The sequence below is a fragment of the Talpa occidentalis genome, unplaced genomic scaffold (assembly GCF_014898055.3).
Source record: "Talpa occidentalis isolate TD23 unplaced genomic scaffold, MPIMG_talOcc4v2.1 talOcc4.11, whole genome shotgun sequence".
In the NCBI taxonomy this organism is placed as follows: domain Eukaryota; kingdom Metazoa; phylum Chordata; class Mammalia; order Eulipotyphla; family Talpidae; genus Talpa; species Talpa occidentalis.
Window position 1 is genome coordinate 17,122,982 of NW_023601104.1, and position 22,404 is coordinate 17,145,385.

At 39.0% G+C, this 22,404-nt stretch overlaps 1 protein-coding gene across 2 annotated transcripts in view; it reads right to left on the bottom strand.

The window, feature by feature from the left end:
* SHC4 (SHC adaptor protein 4) overlaps positions 1–22,404 on the bottom strand; it is a 129,750-nt gene that overhangs the window by 19,632 nt on the left and 87,714 nt on the right. The window contains exons 7-10 of one of the 2 annotated variants that reach the window (XM_037502439.2): positions 18,762–18,885; positions 17,067–17,235; positions 14,905–14,965; positions 7,591–7,770 (exon numbers count right to left, since the gene is read on the bottom strand). In XM_037502439.2, the coding sequence (XP_037358336.1) occupies positions 7,591–7,770; positions 14,905–14,965; positions 17,067–17,235; positions 18,762–18,885 (534 nt within the window). The remainder of the gene's footprint in view (positions 1–7,590; positions 7,771–14,904; positions 14,966–17,066; positions 17,236–18,761; positions 18,886–22,404) is intronic. The other variant, XM_037502440.2, reaches the window with a different exon arrangement.

The following is a 22,404-nucleotide window of genomic DNA, read 5'->3' on the forward strand; positions in this document are numbered from 1 at the left end:
ATAAGACTTTAAAGAAACCAGAATAAACTATGAAGACTGCATATTATTTATGCATTCAATTATTTCAAGCATGTATAAGACTTTTTTTGATAGTATTGATTATTATATTAGCAAGAGACTGGGGGAAATGAGATGTTACCAAGAAGACACAGGTTTGTAAACAATGATACAGTCACACAATACAAGACTATAGAACAACTGAAAAGAACAAGATCTATGCATCCAGCATAGGAGAACCTAAATAAATAAAGCAAATATTAACAGATCTAAAAGGCGGGCATACACAGAAATACAATAATAGATGGGAACCTTCAATATCCTACTTTCAACAATAGATAGATGATCTACACAGAAAATCATTAATAAAATGCTGGACTTAACTGCATATTATAACAGATGCAACTGAACTGGGATGGGATGTACATTCTTCTTGAGTACACATGTAATATTCTCCAGAATAGATCATATATGTTAGGTCAAAAAGTCTCAACAAATTTAAGAGAACTGAAATAATATCAAGCATCTTTTCTGACCACACTGGTACAAAACTGGAAATAATTACAAGACCAAAAGTGAAAAGTTCATAGATATGTGGACATTAAACAAGATACTACTGAACAACCAATGGGTCAAAAGAAAAATCAGAAAGTATCTTAAGACAAACAAGGGATGCAGCAACAGCAGTTCTAATTAATTCACAATAATTAATACCTACATTTAAAAAAAAAAGAAAGCTCACATATAAAAAAACCTCAAAAACTATGAAAAGAAGAACAAATAAGCCCAAATTTAATAGAGGGAGATAAACAACAAATACCAAAACAGGAATTTATGAAATATAGACTTAAAAAATAGGTTAAAAAATCAATAAAACTAAGAGTTTTTTTTTCCAAATATAAACAAACAGACAAACCTTCAGCTAAACTTACCAGGGGGAAGTAGAAAGCACTCAAATAAATAAAACTAGAAATGAAAGCGGAGACATTAAAATGATACCACACAAATAAAAAGGATCTTAAAAGGTCCCTCGAACCTATGAATTCCTATGAACAAATTTAACAACCTCCAAGAAATGGATAAATTCTTAGACATACAACGTATTTATTCAAGACAAAATCATGAAGAAATAGAAAATCTCAGTAGATGAATTACGAATAAGCAGATGGAATCAGTACATTAAAACATTTAAAATATTTGCTGGTAGCAGCAAAAAGTCCAGAACAGATGACTTCACAAATAATTTCTATCAAACATCATAAGAATAATTAAAGACAATTCTTCACAAACTTCTCAAGCAAATGGACTACATTGACTAAAAAACTGCACATCAAAAGAAACCATCACTAAGCTGAAAAGGAAAAAATATTTGTAAATTGTGTATCTGATAAGGGGCTAACATCCAAAAACTATAAAGAACTCACATAACTCAACAGCAAGCAAACAATATGATTTTTTAAATGTGAATAAATTTTGGCAGAAAATTACATGAATAGACATTTTTCAAAGACTACTAACTAGACTTACAATGATCAGTTCAAAATATATATAAATATGTTGTATACCTGGAATTAATATAATTTATGCTCAATTATACCTCAATAAAAACACACCACATCACTTCATACCCAGTATGACTTTAGTTTTTAAAAACATAATAAGAATTAAAAGGTATTGGCAAGGATGTGGAGAAATGTAATATTTATCAAGGCTGATATAAAAATAAAATGGTATAGGCACTATGGAAAATAGTTCAGCAGTTCCTCACAAAATCACGTAAGTGTTAACATATGACATAACAATTCTACAGTTCTTGGGTATATACCCAAGAGAACTGAAAGGCTATGTTTGTACAATAAATTGTGCAATAAATTGAAGAATAATGTTTATTGCAACATTATTAATATTAATAATAACAGCCTGAAAGTAAAGACAACCCAAATGGTCATCAACCAATGAAGGAATAAAAAAAAGGAGTATATCCATGTAATTCAATATAATATAGTCATAAAAAGAAAGAAGTCCTTCTACATTCTACCACATGGAAAAAAACTCAAAATCTCTGTTAAGTGAAAGATGTCAGACACAAAAAGTTCACATAGTGTGTTACTCCATTTACATGAAATATCCAGATTAGGCAAATCTAAAGAAAGGATAAGTAGATTGGTGGTCGATTTAAAAATTAAAAATGGCAGAGGACTAGGCAATGGACATTTTCCACAGTAGACATACAAATGGCCAACTGGTATATGAAAAGGTCCTTGACATCACTGCCATCAGGGAAATGAAAATAAAACCACAATGAGATACCACATTGCACCTGTTAGAAAGACTATCATCAAAAAGACAAGAGATAATTAAGTGTTAGAGAGGATGTGGAGAAAAGAGAACTCTGCACTGTTGTTGGGAATGCAAACTGGTGCAGTCACTATAGAAAACAGTATGAAGGACCCTCAAAAAATTAAAAATATAAGTACCATATGACCCAGCAAATCCACTTTTGAGTATATATCTGAAGGAAACAAAAATCATCTGTATTCCACATTCATTACATCATTTATGTACTCCACAGCATTATTTGCAACAGCCGGGACATGGAAACAACTTAAAGGTCCATCAATGGATAAGTGGGAAAAAATGGAGTATTAGTCACCTATAAAAAGGAAGGAAATCCTTACATTTGCAACATGGTTGAAACTTGAGAGCATTTTGCTAAGTTAAATAAGTCAGACAAATGAACGCTGACTACAGATCTGAGGCAGCCAGAAGGGAAGGAGGCCAGGAATGGAAAGTAGAGAGGAGTAGAAAAAAAGGCAGGGGGAGAACACAATGGACATGGTGGAGGACTAAAGGGTGCTGTGGTGGTGGGACACCTGCGGTGACCACACCTGAGGGAAGAAATCCTATACTGTCAAAAAATTAACAAGGATGTAAGAAAAAGGTACTTCATTAAAAAAATAAATAAATTAGGGCCTCCCTGGTGGTGCAAGGGGTTAAGATGCAGCCTATGAAGCTATCCGTAGCCATTGCAGCATGAATTCAATCCCCAGCCAGGGAGCTACCCACATGGTGCAGCAGATCTCTCCTGTCCACCCCCTGCTCCCCTCAGTCAATATGCCTGTTGTGTTCCCCACTCTGTCTCTAGTGAATCCTCTCCCCCCCAATACCTCTGGCCTGTACCCCAGTTCTTATATGCATAAATAAAAAATCTTTAAAAAAATTTAAAATTATATAAAAAGAAAGACGTCAAACAAATAAAGACAAATAGTGTATGACCTCACTAACACGTAGAATCCAAAAATAATGAACTCACAGAAACAGAAAATAGGTTGGTGTTTGCCAGAAGCAAAGGGAGAGGGTTGGGAGAATTAATGAAGGTACAAAAAAGGTTTAGACTTCAAGTTATAAGATAAATAGGTGCTGACGATGTAACATACAGGGTGGCAACTGCAGCTAAGAGTACTGTATTATCTGTTGTATGGTATACTTACAATGTCTCTCCTCATGGAGAGGGCAAATAAGTTCCCTGTGAAAAATGAGTTCATGGATATTTGGGTGGCAGAAAGTTCTGTTGTGGCAAAAACAATTTGTGGTCTATCAATATTTACTCTTCCTTTCATTTTATTTCATATTCTAGAAATCCTGAGTTTTAGGTGGGCATGTGGCTGGCTGCCCAGCAGGAGTAGCCTTTCTAGCCCCATCAAAGGTAGGAATGGCCACATGTTTAAGTTCTGCCAATGACAGGGGCCACTACTGGGTCATATCCTTTTTATTTTATTTTATATATTTTTTACATCATTTTTCATTTTTTGTACAATGTATGCATTTTTATCGTGATTATAGTCCCCGTGAAATTCCCACCACCCATTCACCCAAGTCCCATCACCCTAGTCCCTTGTGTTCTTCCCATCCTGTTTTGATCCTATTCCCTTCTCTCCCCTTGCAGAATGTCTCTGGTTTATAGTTGCCTGTTGATTTTGATTTTTCTTTATTATAATTACTTTTATTTTTCAAGGAATGCATATGTACTCCTCTTGCCTTTCTTTCTACCTATGGCTGAACACTGTTGTGATGGCAAGAGTCCGAGACGCTTACACTGGACAAGGAAGCCAGGCTGGAGAGTGGAAAGCTGTCCTAACAACCCTACCTAATCTATTTGTTAGGTAAAATGAATAAACTGCAGTCTTTTTTACACTATTATATTTGGGGGGAGTTTCCCTGCTCTGGCAGCTTAGACTAAACTAGTCATAAAGTGATACAAAAACTAGACAGTATCAGTACTAATGATTTCTTTCTGCCATGCTGGAGGAGAATAAAAATTGTTTTAAAGCTTCTCCTATTTTGGCAATGGGATAGGACGGAGAGGCCCTGAAGGCAATACTTGAAAGAAATTTGATTTGTGTCATTAGATTTGTTTCTGTTTTGCTTTACTGAACTAATAAGTAAACATTTGTCTGGATAAGGGAAGCTAAGGATGCCTAAAGATTAGCTAATGAGGATTTTTATGGGAGAAAGGAAAGAAACAGGAGGAAGCATTAGGGGATAAGGTTAAAAAGGATTTAAGACATTTTTCAGAACAGTCAATATAAATTTTCCTAAATCAACATTATTTATACTTTTGAAGTTGAATTTAATTTTTTTGGAGGGAGTAACACTAGGTTGAAATTACCCTCAAGGTGATAACAAAAAGTCAAAGAAGGTTATGATACAATAAATCCTAAAGGGAAATACAGAATAAAAGATTACCAGAGGCCTAAATTATTAAAAATGTTGCCACCAAGGCAGGGAGAGGGAAAAAAAAAAGATGGAAAAGGAAAATGTGAAAACACATTTTGATGTTACAATTTTGGACAGAGCAGTTTCAACAAATGACAGAAAGTTAATATTATGGATTAATTTTACCTATTATTGAATAGTCTGTGATAAAAAGTAAAATTTATTTACTTGAATTATAAAGATTTTTAACATTGAAGATTTGATTATAAAGAAACAGCAGTTGTTATAAATCAAGAAGTATTCCAAATCACCCAATTTTAGCCACGCACAAATGAATCTTCTAATAACATGTTGCCCGGAAAAGTGCATGTGAAATAGAAGTTATTAAGCATATACTCCTATAAAGTTACTTTTAAAACCTGAGGTTCAGAAAGTTTCTTTTTTTCCAAAAGTTGTCGCTCTAGCAAATATTAACTTATCCACACAAGTTACTCTGCAGTAAACAGTGAAGTTCACTGTGGAAATCTGAACTCATTCCATATTCCCTTCCATGGCACAAGATGCTTTCTGAGGTAGACACACAGATTCACCACCCAGATCCTTCTTCAAAGAAGGACCAAGGAGGGGCCTCCCTGGTGGCACAAGGGGTTAAGCACCGCACTATGAAGCTATCCGCAGCCTCTGAAGCACGAGTTTGAACCCTGGCCGGCCAGCGAGCTACCCACATGGCGCAGCAGACCTCTCCTGACTCACCCACTGCTCCCCTCAGCAGTGTACTTCAATCTGCCTGTTCTGTTCTCCGCTTTGTCTCTGGTGAATCCTCTCACCCCCCATGCCCCTGCATCTCTGCCCTGTACCCCAGCTCTTGGAGCATAAATAAACAAATCTTTAAAAAAAAAAACAAAAACAAAGAAGGACCAAGGAGCCCAGGTGTCAACAGCCAGCTTCAGCTGACCACCCTTCAAGGTCTGCCTCAGCCACAGAAAAAGCTGCCTTGCCTCCTTCAAGTGGCCCACTGAAATAAGTGGGATTAAAAGGCCCAGCCATTTGTAACCCTCACATGCTCTCACTAGGGTTGGTCGAGGACATGGTAGCTCCAAATGTCCCTCTTCTAAAGCTTCCCTCTTCCTCCTTCCAATCCTCCATTCTCCCCCTCCTTTCCTGATATTAATTCTAATAACACCCTCTGTATGCCAAGCTCCGTCAGTGTTTGCTTCCAGAGAAAGCAAATGAGTTGTCTGGGTACCAAAAATGAGCTTGGAAAACTTGTAAGAAGATGGCCCTCTGTCCATCTGGTTGGCAATGAAGACCATTGTTTCTTAGTCTAAGTATTAAGGTCATCTGGGGAAGCCCAAGTTCAGCAAAATCTCCTTTTAAATTTCATCTTGCCATGGGAGTCATGCCAGCTGGAAAGTTGCCTTTGGCAATTCTGGAAAGACTTTCTGGGCTGGTGAAAGGACCTTCTCAGCCACTGGTTCACCATCTTTGGAACAAACCAAATTTGACACCAAGCCAATCTCTGAAACCAACAAACTTCAATATTTTATGAAAAGCATTTTTTGTTTATTTTTTAGTTGATTAAAGACTTTTGGCCTGTTTTGCTTTTATATATTTACGTTCCTGTTTGTGTGTTTATCCCTGGAAGCAATTTGGCAGGAAAATGGTGTTTATCTAATTGTATTTTACCCAAAGTATACAGCTGAAGAAGAGTCATCTTATTTTAGTGTTGTATAGATGACTTACCAAAGGATTTTAAAACTAATAAAATTAACACCCTCACAAAAATCATGGCAATTACTCCTCATGCAAACAAACTCAAAATTATCTCCCCATTTTGACAGCCCTTCCTTCGACGAGAGGAGAAACCAAGAGTTGAGAGTCAATTTGAAGTATTTGGGAAAATTATTCAAAATCAAAGCCAGAATCTTGAAATCCATAAAATCTATACAAAGTTCTAATCTATATTAGCTATACAGCTCCCTGAAGATGATGCCAAGCAAATAGCTCTCTTTAAAATGAGAGACAGTGTAGTGAGAAAGGAAAGGGGGCGTCCCTGGTGGCCTAGGGGTTAAGTCTCAGCACTATCACCGCTATGGCCTGAGTTCAATCCCCAGCCAGGGAGCTAACCTACATATGGTGCAGCAGACCTCTCCTGTCTCACCAGCTGCTCCCCTTAGCAGTATATTTCAGTAGATCCATCTGTTCTTCTCCCCACTCTGCCTCTGGTGGATCCTCTTGCCCTCCCACACCTCTGGCCTGCACCCCACTTCTTCTATGAAAAAATGAACAAAGGGCCTCCCTGGTGGCGCGATGGGTTGGGCACCGCACTGTTAAGCTGTCCACAGCCTCTGCAGTGCCAGTTCGATCCCCGCTGGCTGGTAAGAATCCCACGTGGCGCAGCAGACCTCTCCTGTCGTGCCCACTGCTCCCCTCAGCAGTGTATTTCTGTCGTCTGCCTGTTCTGCTTCCTCCTGTCTCTGGTGGATCCTCTCACCCTCCCACGCCTCTGGCCTGTACCCCGGCTCTTGTATAAAAATAAAACATATCTTTAAAAAAAAATGAACAAAGTTGGTTTTTTTGTAAAGAAGGACAGGAGACAAAGAAGTGAAGGCACGTGAAGACTGAGGCAGAGATTAATGTGTCTACAAGCCAAGGACACCAAGAATTGTGGCAGCCAACGGAAGCGAGGAGAGAAGGATGGAACTAATTCTACTCCAGAGGTTCCAGAAAGAACCAACCCCACTGACATCTTGATTTAGGATTTCTGTCCTCCAGAACTGTGACAGAATAAATTTCTGTTGTTTTGAGACACCCAGTTTGTGGTAATTTGTTACAGCATCCACAGCAAACTAAGACAGACAGTGAGCAGCTACTTACTTTCATGGTGCCATAGGCTCCCCAGTTGCTGAGATAAGCCTTGACTTCGGGCAGAGCCAAGTGTACTCTGAAGAGCCTGCGTATTAATGTAGCAGGGGTCGTCGAAGAGATCCACTCGACATGTGTGTTTCATTAATGAGGTGTCTCGTTGGGACTGCACCCCTCTCTCATGTGCATTACCTGTAGTGATTAGTCATGATCAATGTGTCATGTTTTTATTTTGTAAATAATAAGTAAAATCATGTTTGAGTCTAGAATTGGTAGGAAGCAAAAAGTCACTCCTATCTCAAACAAGAGTTGAATATTGACTTTTAAATTTGACCTGTAAAAGCATAAGTCTTGAGGGATAAGCATAGGTCTTGAGGGAAAGCACCCTCTCACTGGCCTCCCTGCCCCATCCCTCAACTGACCCTTTGTTTCCACAAGCAGACTAGAGGCAAGGCCGTAAGCTCCAAAAGAATCACCAGGGGAGAGAGAGGGCCCCGCTATCCGCCAACAGCACAGAGAGGCGCAGCACTCCACAGAGTTGCCGTCCAGGAACCAAGCAAGCTCACATGTTGTGTGGAAGCAGAATGTCTGTTATTTAAAGCTCTCCTCAAAAAGCCTATTTCTTAATTTAAAAGCACTAAGAATGGGATGTATCTTCTCTTTAGGTTCAAAATTGTTTCTCTAGGCTCAGCCTCTACCAGCTGCTGACGTTTACTCTGTTATCTACGGAAGGACTCTCCCCTTAGGCCATATCCTCTGTCCGCCTCCTCCAGTCTCTCCCTCTCCATCCTATGTTGCATATTGTGGCCCAAAAGATCGTGTCAATATGGAAATCTGATCATAGTTCTGAGAGACTTAAAAACCCTTCAGTTACTTGCCATTGCTCTCAGGCTAAAGCTCAAATTCTCAGACAAGCTGCAGGCCCTGGGCCCACCATCCAGTGTGTCTTGCAACCGTCTCTTCCCGGTCTCTGCCCATGCTCACACTGATCTTGCAGTGTAGTTTCCACTTAACTCCATTTTCTATGAGTGACATGCACTCTCTCCTTTGCCATTACCCTCATTCTTCAGGGCTCATTTTATATTTTTATTTATTTATTTATTTATTTATTTATTTATTTATTTATTTTAAACTCTATTATTTCTTTTTTTTTTTTTTAAGATTTATTTATTATTTATACAAGCACTGGGCACAGTCAGAAGCGCGGGAGGGTGAGCGAATTCACCAGAGCCAGAGCGGGGAGCAGAGCAGGCAGAAGGACCGAAGTACACTGCTGAGGGGAGCAGCGGGCGGCAGGAGAGGTCTGCGCGCCATGTGGGACCCTCCTCCGGTGGCCGGGGAGCAGCCGGGGATCGAACCGGCGCTGCAGAGGCTGCAGGCAGCTTCGCAACCCAGCGCTCAACTGCTGCGCCACCGGGGAGGTCAGGGCTCAGTTTAAACTTCACTTTTTTAGGAGAATCTTCCCTGATCTTCTCAAACCAGACTAAGCCTCTCTGCTTTCTAAGCTGTTTGAACCCTCCCCTTTGAAGCCCACCTCACAAGAATAGTTCATTCTATTGCTTATGTTATTATTTTTTTAATATCTGTAGTACATGTGGATACATGTCTTGTGAAGAGAAAGACCCTGTCTGTCCTGTTTACAGCTACAACCCTTGCTTCTAGCACAATCTGACACATATGACATTAACAGTCATATGTGGAATGAATGGATATTACCAACATATTTCACTATGTAGGGGCAAGAAGTGCTGTATACCATCCAGAGAGTTTTTCCCTAAGAATGTCAGGATAAAGTACTTTGCTCTTCTGTTGAAACAAGTTTACTTATCTTATTGGCCATACATGTTATAAGATTACCATGAGGCTGCTCCTGAAGTAGTGACATTGCCATTCCATTGTCCTATTGTAAAACCACTTGAGTCCTGTTGTTTCAGCCATTAAAGCCCTTCAGTGTGGGCCCAAAAGTGCCAGCTTTATACTGGATTTCATAAGATGCTGAATAATGTTATAACATTGTTACAAAACAAAGCAAAGAAACCTAAGAGCACACCAGTTAGCAAACTACAGCCTTATAACCTGCTGTCCCTTCACCTCTGTCTCACTGTCAACTATTACACAATACCGGTGCCACGCCACGCTCATCCTGAGAGGGGACTGTGACTTATAGTGGGAAGTGTAAGGGGTTGGTTAAACTTACTCTCACAAGCAAATAGGTAAAAGATCACTACAAAGAAATCAATGTGGGGGTGGGGGGCTTCCCTGGTGGCATAGGGGCTAAGACTCAGTGCTCTCATGCTATCACCCCTGTGGCCTGAATTTGATCCACAGCCAGGGAGCTACCCACATGGCACAGCAGACCTCTCCTGTCTTGCCCGCTGCTCCCCTCGGCAGTGTATTTCAGTAGATCTGCCTGTTCTGTTCCCCACTCTGTCTCTGGTGAATCCTTTCACCTCCCCCCCCCACACACGCACACCTCTGGCCTACACCCCAGTTCTTCTATGCATAAATAAATAAGTAAATATTTTTTAAAAAAAGAAATAAAGGAATAAGATAATTATTTTACTCTTAATACAAGCTCCTCCTTAGCTGCCTATTGAGCTTATAAACAAGAATGAGCTAATCAGATCAGAATTTGGCTTCCCAGAAGTTAAAAGTGTCAAGATTTGTAAAGTGGATTTACATCTACTTTCTTTATCAGTAAAAGTTCTAACTGTATGTCAGACTTTCAGTTATTATCTAATAATAGCATTCAATTACTGTAATTAATGAGACTTTGTAAAAAATGTTTGTTTTTTCTTAAATCTAACTTTGAAATTTTTCACTTTTGTGTTTCATAATACCTGCACATACTAATATTTTGTCTACAAATTTATACATGATTGAATTATTTATTTAGGAGTACTCGCTCATAAAATTTTACTGAAAACGGAATATGATCACAAGTGCAAAAGGTTTGCTTCTAAATTAGCATGGAACTGAATTCAGATCACTGTGGTATCTCACGCTATTTATGTGACATAGAGCAGGTTATTTAACCCTCTAAGACTCAGCTTTCACATCTGTAAAATGGGGATGCCTAGATTTACTGCTGCAAGCATGAAATGGAAAAAATGTTGATGAGACGATAAGCATTGTGCTGCTGTGTAGTCAGATGAAATAAATACTTCCCATCACTGATGTTGTTTATTCATTGATGCTGGGCATTTGCACACAATGCTTATCTCATGCTACAATATCCACCCTTCACTTTTCTTTACCCAAATCCTACTTATCCTTTAATATTCTGCCTGAATCCATCTCTTTTAGGAAATCTTCCCTTGAGTCCTCCTTTGCCCCTGATTGGGTAAGGTGCTACTCTGTGATAAACTATAAGCATCTGTTTACTTGCCTGCTTTGCCTTTAAGACTGAAAATTCCTCTAGCACTTGCAGAGAGATGATAACCCCATCATCTGTGTATCTTCTGATCTTCACTTACTAGTATGAAGCAGGTGCTCAAAAGAAAATGTTTGTCATCTGAATGGGTGTCTACCCAATTTCTCTTTCTTTGCATATTTGATCCTACCATGTTCGGAGGACCCTGAGTACACCTTTAGCACAGGACACTAACTCATCTGTCTCTGCTGGGCATTGGCATGAGCTGACCAAATCAAGTTTACTGTACCATAGAATTATGCAAGCATTTCAATGTCTATGCCTTGAAAAGTGCCATTCCTTTCTCTAAACTCTTGTCATTTTATTTAAGTCAGCAATGTTGTTCTACATTAAAACAAAAAAATATATATTATGCACTAAACCAAAATTTTAACATTTTTTAGAATAAATTGTGTGGCTGATGAGAGCTTAACACATCAACCATTACGCATTCCAAAAGTTCTTTTGGCCAAGTATTACTCTTAGAATCTATCTGAGGTGCCTAAGAAACCATCAGTAGCAGAAGTAATTTATATACAGTATATAAACTATAAGTACCCAAAGTTTTAAGTGCAAGCCCTCAGGGTTTATGGGAATTTAACATCTTTTTGATTAAAAATATCAACATTTTCATTTTAACTTGAAGGTTGGGGAAACATTATTTTGCTAGGGATTTTTTTCCATAAGGGAACTTAAGATTAAGGGCAGAGATGATTTATATTTCAGTATATTGCAGTACTTATAATAAACCAGAATTCAAGTTTTAAGTCAATAAATGGATAAATAAGTCTCCGGGAGGGGGAAAAACCAAAGCTTATTGAAAATATTTGTATAGGTGTCTCACAAACGCTCATCTATGACTCTCTAGGAAAAGTCATAAAAACTGTCTATTTGCTATTCTGACAACTACTGCTAATTTGCTCACTGGTCAAGAATTTCAGATCACTTTCTAAACGTATCATCAAGAAGCCACAGGCAGGCCCCAAGATAGAAACACCTGATTTCTGGAAGCTTATGGGTCAAGAGGACACAGGAGCAGGAAAGTCCTTCCTGCCACAACTGGAGGGGCCTTAACTGCATGGCCCTGGAGCAGGGCTTGGAGCCATCTGTCCCTTCATGCTTTTAGTGCCTGCGGTTTGGGAAGATTGCTTCCAAGTGTCTGGGTTCCCACTAGAACTTAGAACCTGCTTCTCTAAGGAATCAATGTTGTAACTCAGTGATCTGGTGTATGGGGTGGGGGAGGGGTGGTATCTGACTGTAGCATTTTCTCTAAACTACAAACATCTCTCACATACCCAAGATTTTGAAAGGTTTCCAATTCTGGATTATTCCCTGAGGGTCACCACAAAGGAAGAGAGTGTGCCTCCATTCTCTGTTAGTCCCAGACTATCCCACAGTTAGGGTGTAACTAAAGAACAAGCACTTGCAATAGAATTTCTATTGCATGTGTCATTACAAGATATATGTTTAAGCTCCAGTGGAGCAAACCAGAATAGCAGAGTATAATGCACTTGCCTTGGAGATAGACATCATGGCTAAAATTAATTCTATGGAAAAATTTATTTCAGGCTCCAAGTAAACAATACTATAAAAAACATCTGTTCATGAGTTTGGATCTGCTCATAGTGCCTTCAGGCATATATAAGTTATGAAAGAATAAGGGCCTACATTGTTAGTTAAATAAGAAGTAAAATCAAGATAAAGAAAAAATAAATTGGGCCTCCCTGGTGGCACAAGGGGTTAAGCACCGCACTATGAAGCAATCCGCAGCCTCTGCAGCATGAGTTCAATCCCTGGCCGGCCAGGGAGCAACCCACATGGCTCAGCAGACCTCCTGACTTGCCTGCTGCTCCCCTCAGCAGTGTATTTCAGACAATATGCCTGTTCTGTTCCCCACTCAGTTTCTAGTGAATCTTCTCACCCCCTGCATCTCTGGCCTGTACCCCAGCTCTTGTATGCATACGTAAATAAATCTTAAAAAAAAAAAGAGAGAGAGAGAAAGAAAAAATAAATTGGATTTTATGACAAGGCGACCCAGAAAGAAAAATCTTGAATAAGGTTGAAATAGTACCTGCATATCCATTTATTTCTTCCTAAAAGCATGCTTTGTGTGGAAGAGTAATTTAAATATGTGAAATGAAAATCAAGGTGAGAACTCTTCAGAAAAGAAGAAAGGAATCCATGGTCCTGTTCTCAATTGTAGTGTTGTGATTTAGCACATTCAACATAATTCTAGAAATGTTAGGATTTTCATTCAGCAAGTTCCTGTCACAAACTAGGCAGCTGAGGACAAGAGGCATGTCATGATGACTATTTAATGGAGGGGAGGAAAATGAGCTGGGAAGGGAGGTATTCAGGCAGGGTTAAAATTTTTGGAGGTTCCTCGGACTCTGTCCTAAGTCCAAGACTTGTCCTTCCCTCCCACCACCCCAAGCTACAGGAGAGCCAGCTGTATCTCCATCCCTAGCACTTAGCACAGTGGCTGGTCCACAGGAGGCTCTCAGAAATAGTCACTGAGTGAACTGTTAAATAATGAAGAATATAGAATGAGATAAAACAGGCCATAAAGATACTTCCAAGTGAGATTCAGCACAGGAAGAAAATGGATTAAGCACTCGAGGGCATGAGTGGTATGTTCTGACTATTTAGTCCTTAGGTTGAGGATGTCCAGGTTGGGGGAAAAGAGGGAGAAAGGAATTATAGCTCCCAGGGAGCACATTTATAAAAAGGCATTTACACTTACTATTATTTTGATTTGTTTTCATCATATTATTAAGAATTAGTTTGAAATTTTAAAATAACTTTAAAGAACAACATGAAATTTTAATTTCCATCCAAAGGAACCATGTTTTTAAGGAATTTTAAATACTCTTCTCCGGAGGCCGGGGAGCAGCCGGGGATCGAACTGGCGCTGCAGAGGCTGTGGGCAGCCTCGAAACCCGGCGCTCAACCGCTGCGCCACCAGGGAGGTCCTTAAAGAATTTTAAATACTGCCTTAGGTCATGACTCTTGCTATTTTTGCAGGGTGAAGGAAAGGGATACTCAAAGCTGTACCGAAAACAGTTAACTCTTTATATTTCTCCACTGTTTAAAAAATAAGGCAATTAATAGATTGTATTGGCATAATCCATAATAAATATGAATGGCTCCTTGAAAGTGACTACCTTCTAGATAGGTAAGTTGTTACCAATTTGAGTCCTCTAGTGTGGTTATCTAACTTTATCCTCCTCTGCACTACAGTTCACTTGGTATTCTTAGATGCTCAGAGTCTTGCCTTCTAAAGTTACAAAACTTTACTGCCCAAAGAAATAAATGTTTTTAAACAATTTATAAGAATAAAATGACTAGTTTTTATGACATAATCTGATAGTTGGTGGCCCACATTTGTGTTGTGGAAAAATGCCCGAGGTCAATTATCATGTGCATTAGTAAGACATTTAATGCCCAGGCAAGTATGGGGTGAATGGGCCCTTCATTGGGACTCTCACATTTCAGATGTCTTTTTGTTCCCAAGAAGAAATATAGGTTTTATCTTAATCCGAATGGATTTGACAAGCATCTATTTTCACATTAGCTTATTGTCTGATCTTTGAAGTGGAACTCCCTTGAGTTTTGAGGAAAAAAACCCACCTTCCCAGGGAAAGAGCTTTCCAGATGTCGAAGCAGTGAAAGATCCAATAGGGAGAAAGAGAATGCAGTAGAGCACTCAAGACAGGGGAGCCACGAGCCTTCGGAATGGTACACAGGAGGCACTCTGGGCCTCTCGAAATATGAGGCGACTGGTAGCTGAAGCACTAGATGTTGCTTTACTTATGCCCGACTTTCCAGGGAAGTAATTAAAAGTACAGGCCACAAGACCAAGTTACTTAAAAGAAATAAGAAGAACGGCAGATGGGGAGGGTGAGTGTACATACCTATTGCCCTGCTTTGTTCTAAACAGTTCTCGTATACACTGCTGCACTTGGAGTTTCCAGGCTGTACAAACAACAAATTGTGAAACATTTACCATCACAGTGTACATTCATACATTTTCAAAAAAACAAAACAATAATGCTCCCTTCAGAATATAGAGGATAATTCACTGTACGACACAGGAAGTGTTTGACAGGTAAGAAAAGAAAACTGAGCATGTAGGTGAGGAGTGTAGACTCCTTTCAAAGGATACTGTTTGAGAACTGTAGAGGTGGATCTGGTTGGGGTGAGGAGTCCTAGAGGTGGTCAATATAAGATGTGCATCCTGAGGGTGACAACCTCTGCTGGGGAGGTCACATTCAGGATTCAATCTAAGTCTCACCCAGGAAGCGTGATTTCCAGGACTTTTGTATATATCCTGGCCATTTAGCAAACCTCCCTCTAACCGTGAACTGGCACTGAAGCCCTACTCTCTGAGGCTTGTGCCAGGCTCACTTTACATCCTTGAAAATATTGTGCTGCAATTATCCCTTAAACATGTAGAATGCTTTTCAGTAATGCAATGGGTATCCTCTGATGCCTTTGAGAAGAGCAGTGTCTATGCTTTAGAAAGATTCATTTGGTAGTACTGTGCAAGAAACTTGGGGGGTGAAATTCCAGGCCTGTGAGGACTAGAACTTAGTGACAGGAATGGAAAACAATGGGAAGATTCAAAAGATATTTCCAGGGTAGAATCTGAGTATATATGGTAGAACGGAGTTGATAGGAGTTCTTTCATCAATAGGTGAAAGAAACAAAAAACTGTGGATCAGTGAGAGTGGCAATGCCACTGATTAACGTGCACAAAACAGTAAAAGAATCTGTACATTTGAAGTCAAGGGGAAAATGCTATTCAATTTGAATATAAACAAACAAATAATATAAACAAATGCATGTACCATGAATACAAACAAATGCATGTACCATCACAACTCCAGCCATAAGCAAAGACTGAAGACAGAGAAGCTGGAGGAGTGTGGATACAGTGGGATGCCAGAGGACAGCCCAGGCCAAGGGCAGAGCATTGGAGAATTCTCATGTGCTGGTAAGATGGGGTCTTGGACTTACAGGGGACAGGATGAAAGAAAACAAATGAAAAGATGCAACTTACTTTGAAACACATCAAAAATAAGATGGATTGATGGATGATAAATGGCTACAAATGGATGACAGAGAAAATATAGTAAAATATTAATTGTAGAATCTAGATGGTGCGTATATGAGTGTTCACCACACAATTCTTTCAATTTGCCATATGTTTGAAAATATTCATAATAAAATGTTGGAAATTTTGACAGAGAAAATAGAGAAAGAAGGGGTGGAGGAAAGAAAGGAGGAGGGAAGAAATAAGAAAGAAAAGAAGCAACAGGAGATATGGGATGCTTATGACAGGATGGAAATGTAGTAGTAGCTAGCAGAGGAGGGATTTCAAAAGAAGAGGCAGCCATCAGGTATCAACTGCTATAAACAAAATCAGAGTATTAATGAAAAGGAAATAGATTTAGCCATTAAATCACTGGCGACAAAAGAAAAATCAGTGACCACTATAGAAGTAATTTCTATCAAGCAGCCTCAGGTCTTACTAGTGAGGGAGGAAATGCAAAGATAAAAACAGTGTTTTCTAGAAGTTTGTGGGTGGAAGGAAGGTGGGACATTCTTACTCGGGTTAGTAGTTTATTTACAGACAGAAAGGAAAGAGACAGAGCAAATAAGGATTGAGACAGACTGATAGCGAGAACAGTCACAGAGTTAGAGTTGGTGGGAGGGAGAGGGATGGAGAACTCAGGGCAGAGGAGACATTAGCTTTGGAGACCGTAGGTAATGGAGAGAAGCAAAGAGAATAGAGGAAGATTGGAGATGGGGATGGTGAAATTGAGGCTAATATATTGGGCCACCTTAGTCTTCCCAGTGAAGTAAACTATGAGGTCATCTGATGAGGACTAGTTTGGGGGATTAAGAGTAAAAACAATTAGTACAGGCGTCAATAATAATTCACTCTCTGGTTCTAGACTGAGGAAGATGAAACTTTCTCTAAACCCAGTATTTGGAAACCTTTAAATAAAGCTTTCCAGTGAGAGGGACAGCACTGCATTGCTAGTTCCAATGACAACAAAACATTACTTACCAAATAGCACAACTTTTCACATTGAATGGGGCAGTATGGCGTTTGTTCTGTGGCTTGAACTTTGATGCGCACATCTGAAACACCACCTACTGGTGGCTGCTTTCCTGGGATTTCATTGTAATACTCATGATCTCTCTCCTCAGCATGGCCATCAACATGCACCTCCTCACTGTAAGGGAAAAAAGAATCCCCAAGAGGCTGGGCGGGAATTCAAATGCTGTAGGGGATGCAAAGGGATCAGATCCATGCAAATCATCCTGAAAAATTTTGCATTCATGTTTTAAGTTTAAAGCTCTGCTTAAGTGATGTCAAACATCTGGATGGAAGCAATGAGATGGGTTGAGTTGTTCAGTTTTCTGCAGACTATTAAAATGGGGTAAACCAACAAAAACTGCCAAGGGTGAGATTTTTTTTGTTGTTCTAGTGAGATATTATATAAATATATACAATTCATATGTGTTTATATATATATATCTGAATTTCTGAATGTATGGCATATTTGTCAATAGGATATTAAAGTACCAAGTTTTCCTGAGTAACTCTCAAATGCTTTGATTGTCCCATTTGGAGAATGTTTTGCTCAAATAAAATTTAGATATTGTTCTTTGTATAGTGTCTGGCCCAGTTATTAAACCAAGATGGAAAAAAGAAAGAGAGCTATGGCCAACTATCTTGTCTGCACAAGTCTGGAGGAATATATGTGATTCACAAAGAAATATTAAAACCATATGTGGTAAGTGGGTAGATTTATGTAAACATGTATTGCTTTTAAAATTGAAACAGGGCAAAAAATAAATGGACTTCTCTTCCAAATTGGAATTAGTAAAGGTTTCTTATGAAAAAGAGTAAATCAAGTCTTTTTGGATTGAACAGATTCCACTGACAACCCACACAGTTTGTTGGGTTCATTACATGTCAACAAAATGAGAGCATTAAAATGTAGGCTCTGCCCTGGGAAAAGTTCAACATCAAGGCCTTTTGGTAAACCCCTCTCTTTTGCTTCCCTAGACCACCTCATAAAGGGAGATCTCCAAACCCAGCATTTGTTGACACACAAAAATGCAAATGCATTTAAAAGTGCCCAAGAGCTTTGTTTCTCAGGCATGAATTCTGCAAGCCAGAGGCCTCACTGCATTCCACACGTGGTGGAGTCTGACAGGCCAAAAAGGGGTCAGCTTTCACTGCGGACTTTCTGTGCCTGAAACAGAACAATCAGATTCTTATGTCACGTCATGTTCCGTTCTCTGCCACAGTTTAGTTGAAGTTAATCTATTTACCCTGCAAGCCAGCAAAGCAACAGAAATTCCTGCTGTATACATCTGAATTCTTATTTTGCTCTTTGATCTTGAGTTTTTAAAACTAAGATGCAAGTGATCCAGGTTTGAAACAAATCTAAGAAAATTGTTGATGTTTATTATGTTATAATACTTCATTCCTTGCTCTGTATTACATTAGAGAAACAGGGCTCATCCTGTCTCATTTTTATAGACGCCTTTAATTTTATAAGCAAGCAGAAGGAAATATCTGGACAAATATGAATTGGTGGGGGAGGATCACTATTAGTTTGGACTGACACTGTTCCTATGTGTAAGGAAAAAATTACTAATTTCATTAGTCACTTTAATAATTAATAATATTAATTTTTAAAGAAAACAAAACATAGTGAGTCAAATAATGATAGAACTCTTGGCTAACCTTTCACAAGAAGTATTCAAGGAAGAATTTTTCAAATACTGTTTAAACCGGAGTTCAAAAGCCTGACCTATGGTACTGATGACATCCTGGGCCATTCCATTGCGGCATTCCAGTATGTGGCAAGCTACAAGAGGACAAACAAAAAAGAGTGATATGACAGTACATTTTTAACAAGAGAAGACAGGAAGTCAAAATACTTCCAGAACATGGCAAATTAAAGGAAGTGTAGGGAGTAGCTAACAGAATATCATAAATGAATTAGCAAACCTGCTGCTATTTAAAAACAGAAGCCTGTGTTCAGGGATCACAAATCATAGGGAACAGTATTCTAGCCTTGGATAGAGTAGGGTGTCATGCTGAGGGTCTTGGAATATAAAGATCTAAGGCCTCCCTGGTGGCACAAGGGGCTAAGTCTCAACCTATGAAGCTATCCTAAGCCACTGCAGCACGAGTTCGATTCCCAGCCAGGGAGCAACCCACATGGCACAGCAGACTCTCCCGCTGTTCCCCTCAGCAGTGTATTTCAGTAGATCTGCCTAGATCTGTTCTGTTCCCCACTCTGTCTCTGGTGAATCTTCTCACCATTCGCACTGCTGGCCCGTACCCCAGTTCTTGTATGCATAAATAAATACATATTTTTAAAAATTAAAAAAAATATAAAGATCTAACTGAAATTAAATTTCATAAGGATGACTAACAGTCCTAAGGATGACTGAAACACAGAGGCAGTGAGTCTCGGGAGCAATTAAATAAAAAAGAATACTGATTTGGTTAGCCTGAAAACTGAAGGGATGAGGCAAAGCTCAAACAGTTAAATATATACAGTTGTAAAGACTGTTAATAATCCTCTGGGAATAAGAAAAGCTTAAGCGTGTGCTTAAGGAATTCTTTGATTCCATACTGGGAAAGAATGTTTCAACATTCTTTAGCAGGACATCCAAGATGTCTCTTATTCTCTCGAAATAAATTCTTCCTCCCTCCTCTCTCTGTATTGTGAAACCAACACAGAACACATTACAACAAGGGCTACATGAGGAGAGGAGGGGTAGCTGTCTTTATGGAGCAACTTAAACATGTTGACTTGGAAGCACAGCTTCAAGCACAGCTTTGTCTTGCAAAGGGTTCTGTATTTATTTAAATTAAAAAGCAATTCGTTCACATCTGATGGAATCTGCAGAACCTATAACAGTAGGTTACCATAGGATTTATAATGGTGTTTCTTATCCTTATGTTGATGATCCTCTCAAGGGATCTCTGGTAATTCTCATTCCAAAATTAACTTGATTTTAATTGAAAGCATTTATGTCTCTGAACACTCTGGAAGAGGCTGTGGGGTGAGGAAGTGGGTATTACTAAATGAAGGTATCAAATCTCCAAAAGTTACTTATCATTTCTTTTAAGGTTTTTTCTTTTATTTTAAACATTCTTTTTTTTTTAAGATGTATTTATTTATGTATACAAGAACTGGGGTACCGGCCGGAGGTGTGAGGGGTGAGAGGATTCACCAGAGACAGAGTAGGGAGCAGAACTGGCAGATTGACCAAAGCACACTGCTGAGGGAGCAGTGGGCACAACATTGGAGGTCTGCTGCGCCATGTGGGTTGCTCCCTGGCCGGCCAGGGGATCAAACTCGTGCTGTAAAGGCTGCAGAGGCTGCGGACAACTTCAAAGGTTGCATCTTAACCAACCTTGTACCACCAGGGAGGTCCTTAAGGCTGTTCCTTTAAAGAAGCAACTTGGATCCTGAAATAAACTTAGGAGCTAATTCTAGCCTTAAAAACCCAATTAAGATTATCTATAAATTCATATCTTTCCTACCAAAGGAAAATGTTTGGTCTGCCTTTAGACTGCTATTTTATATTGCCCTTTCTTTTTTTCTATGGTAGATTTAAACAATGACCAACACATAAAAGGTGTTTTTAAAATGTGTTGAATGAATACATACTGATTTCTCTGAATCCCGTTTGATAATTCTACGGTGAGAAACTGTCTATAATATTTTTGAGGTGAGACCTATGGGGAGCCCCCAGGTTCTTGGAGCTAATGATTGCATGGGTCATTTGTGGAAATGGTCTCCTCCTTCCTAGTCAAGTCTCAGATTCTTAAATTTACAAAGTGCCTTTGGAGATGTGCCCTCCAGTTAAGCCAAGAGAAGTTTTGTTACATTATGACAAGGAAAGGTAATTCATTTTAAATTATTTTGCTGTTCATCCCATGAATTCCTGGGCTCAACTAAAAGTGAAGTCAAGACCACAAATTTTATCAAAATGGAGATGACCATTTTTAAACATTTTAATTTTTTAAGATTAAACAGATGTAAAGAGATAAAAAGGTGAGGAAGATAATGAGAGAGGCAGGAAATTCATACATTATAATACACACATGCATAGGGACACACACACACATACAAGATAGTAAAGTGTATGTCCTGTGAGAGGAAAGACAGGAAAAAGCAAGGAATGGGTGTCCCTTCTTGCTATATAAAAATCCTATCCTTCCTCTAACATGATAGCTTAAACCCTCTGAGGGACAGGGCAAAGCACATGGGCATAAAAGAATGAATGAATCAATAAAATTGGCCCAATCATCCTCTACCATTTCTCATATATTTCTAAAATGGTTATCTTAACTTCTCTGATTCTGGCATTTTAAGGTTTTACATAATTTTCTGCTTTGCTTCGGATAAACTTATTAGTTACCTTATAGTTTTGGAAAAGATTAAACAGAAAAAAAATTTGGTGCTTGTCTCCATGAAAAAAACAACATTGGACGAAAAGGCTGACCATGTGCACATGTTCCACCCAGCCATACACATTTAGGAGATGCACTAACTTTAACAGTTCTATTGGTGCCACTCACATTGTGCTCTGTGAAAATAGTTCTTTTTTAGGTTGGTCATGGGCCAGAGGAAGGATGGGTTTGGACTCACATGCAAATATGCCCACTGCCTAGTGTTAGAACCATCTCCAAAAGTTTGGATAAGCTACCAGCTTGGCCAAGAATTGCCCAATCTGTAACTAATGGAAAGGAAAATAAGACAAGTATAAAAAAAAGTCCTGATTACCAAAAAAAAAAAAAAAGTGACTCTCCAACTGGAATCAGATAAAAATCTGATTTTTTTCATTCTACCCTATAGCCAAAGAAAGTCACAGTTGTACCCTATATGAAGGAGAATTTTTAGAAATCTTAAATTCTTTTTCATTTGGCTTTCTAATTGGGTAAGAGGCTGAGAACTCTTTTTAGATCATAACAAGGCCTTCTTTACCAGTTTTATATATTTTAATAGACCAGATTTTTGGTTTTGTTTCAGATTTTTTTGTTATTTTTATTAGAAAACTAAAAATTCACAAGTACAGTGTCTCAGATCAACCATCAGATGGTGCTGTGGGATCAAGTCACAGAGGCCTCCATCTCTAGGCAGAAACAAGCCTGAAGAACAAAGCCTGCAGTCGGTCGGTGGATAACTGATGTCCCCAGGCCAGTAGTATATTTATTTCCTAAACGTAAATATAAATATAAACAAAAAGGTTCATTTAAATTGGCTTTTCGATGTTTTTTTCCTTCAGAGATCAAAACCATGGCCTCCACATAGTCTGGATATAGGCCTCTTCATACACTTAACACATTTAAACCTTCCCTGAAT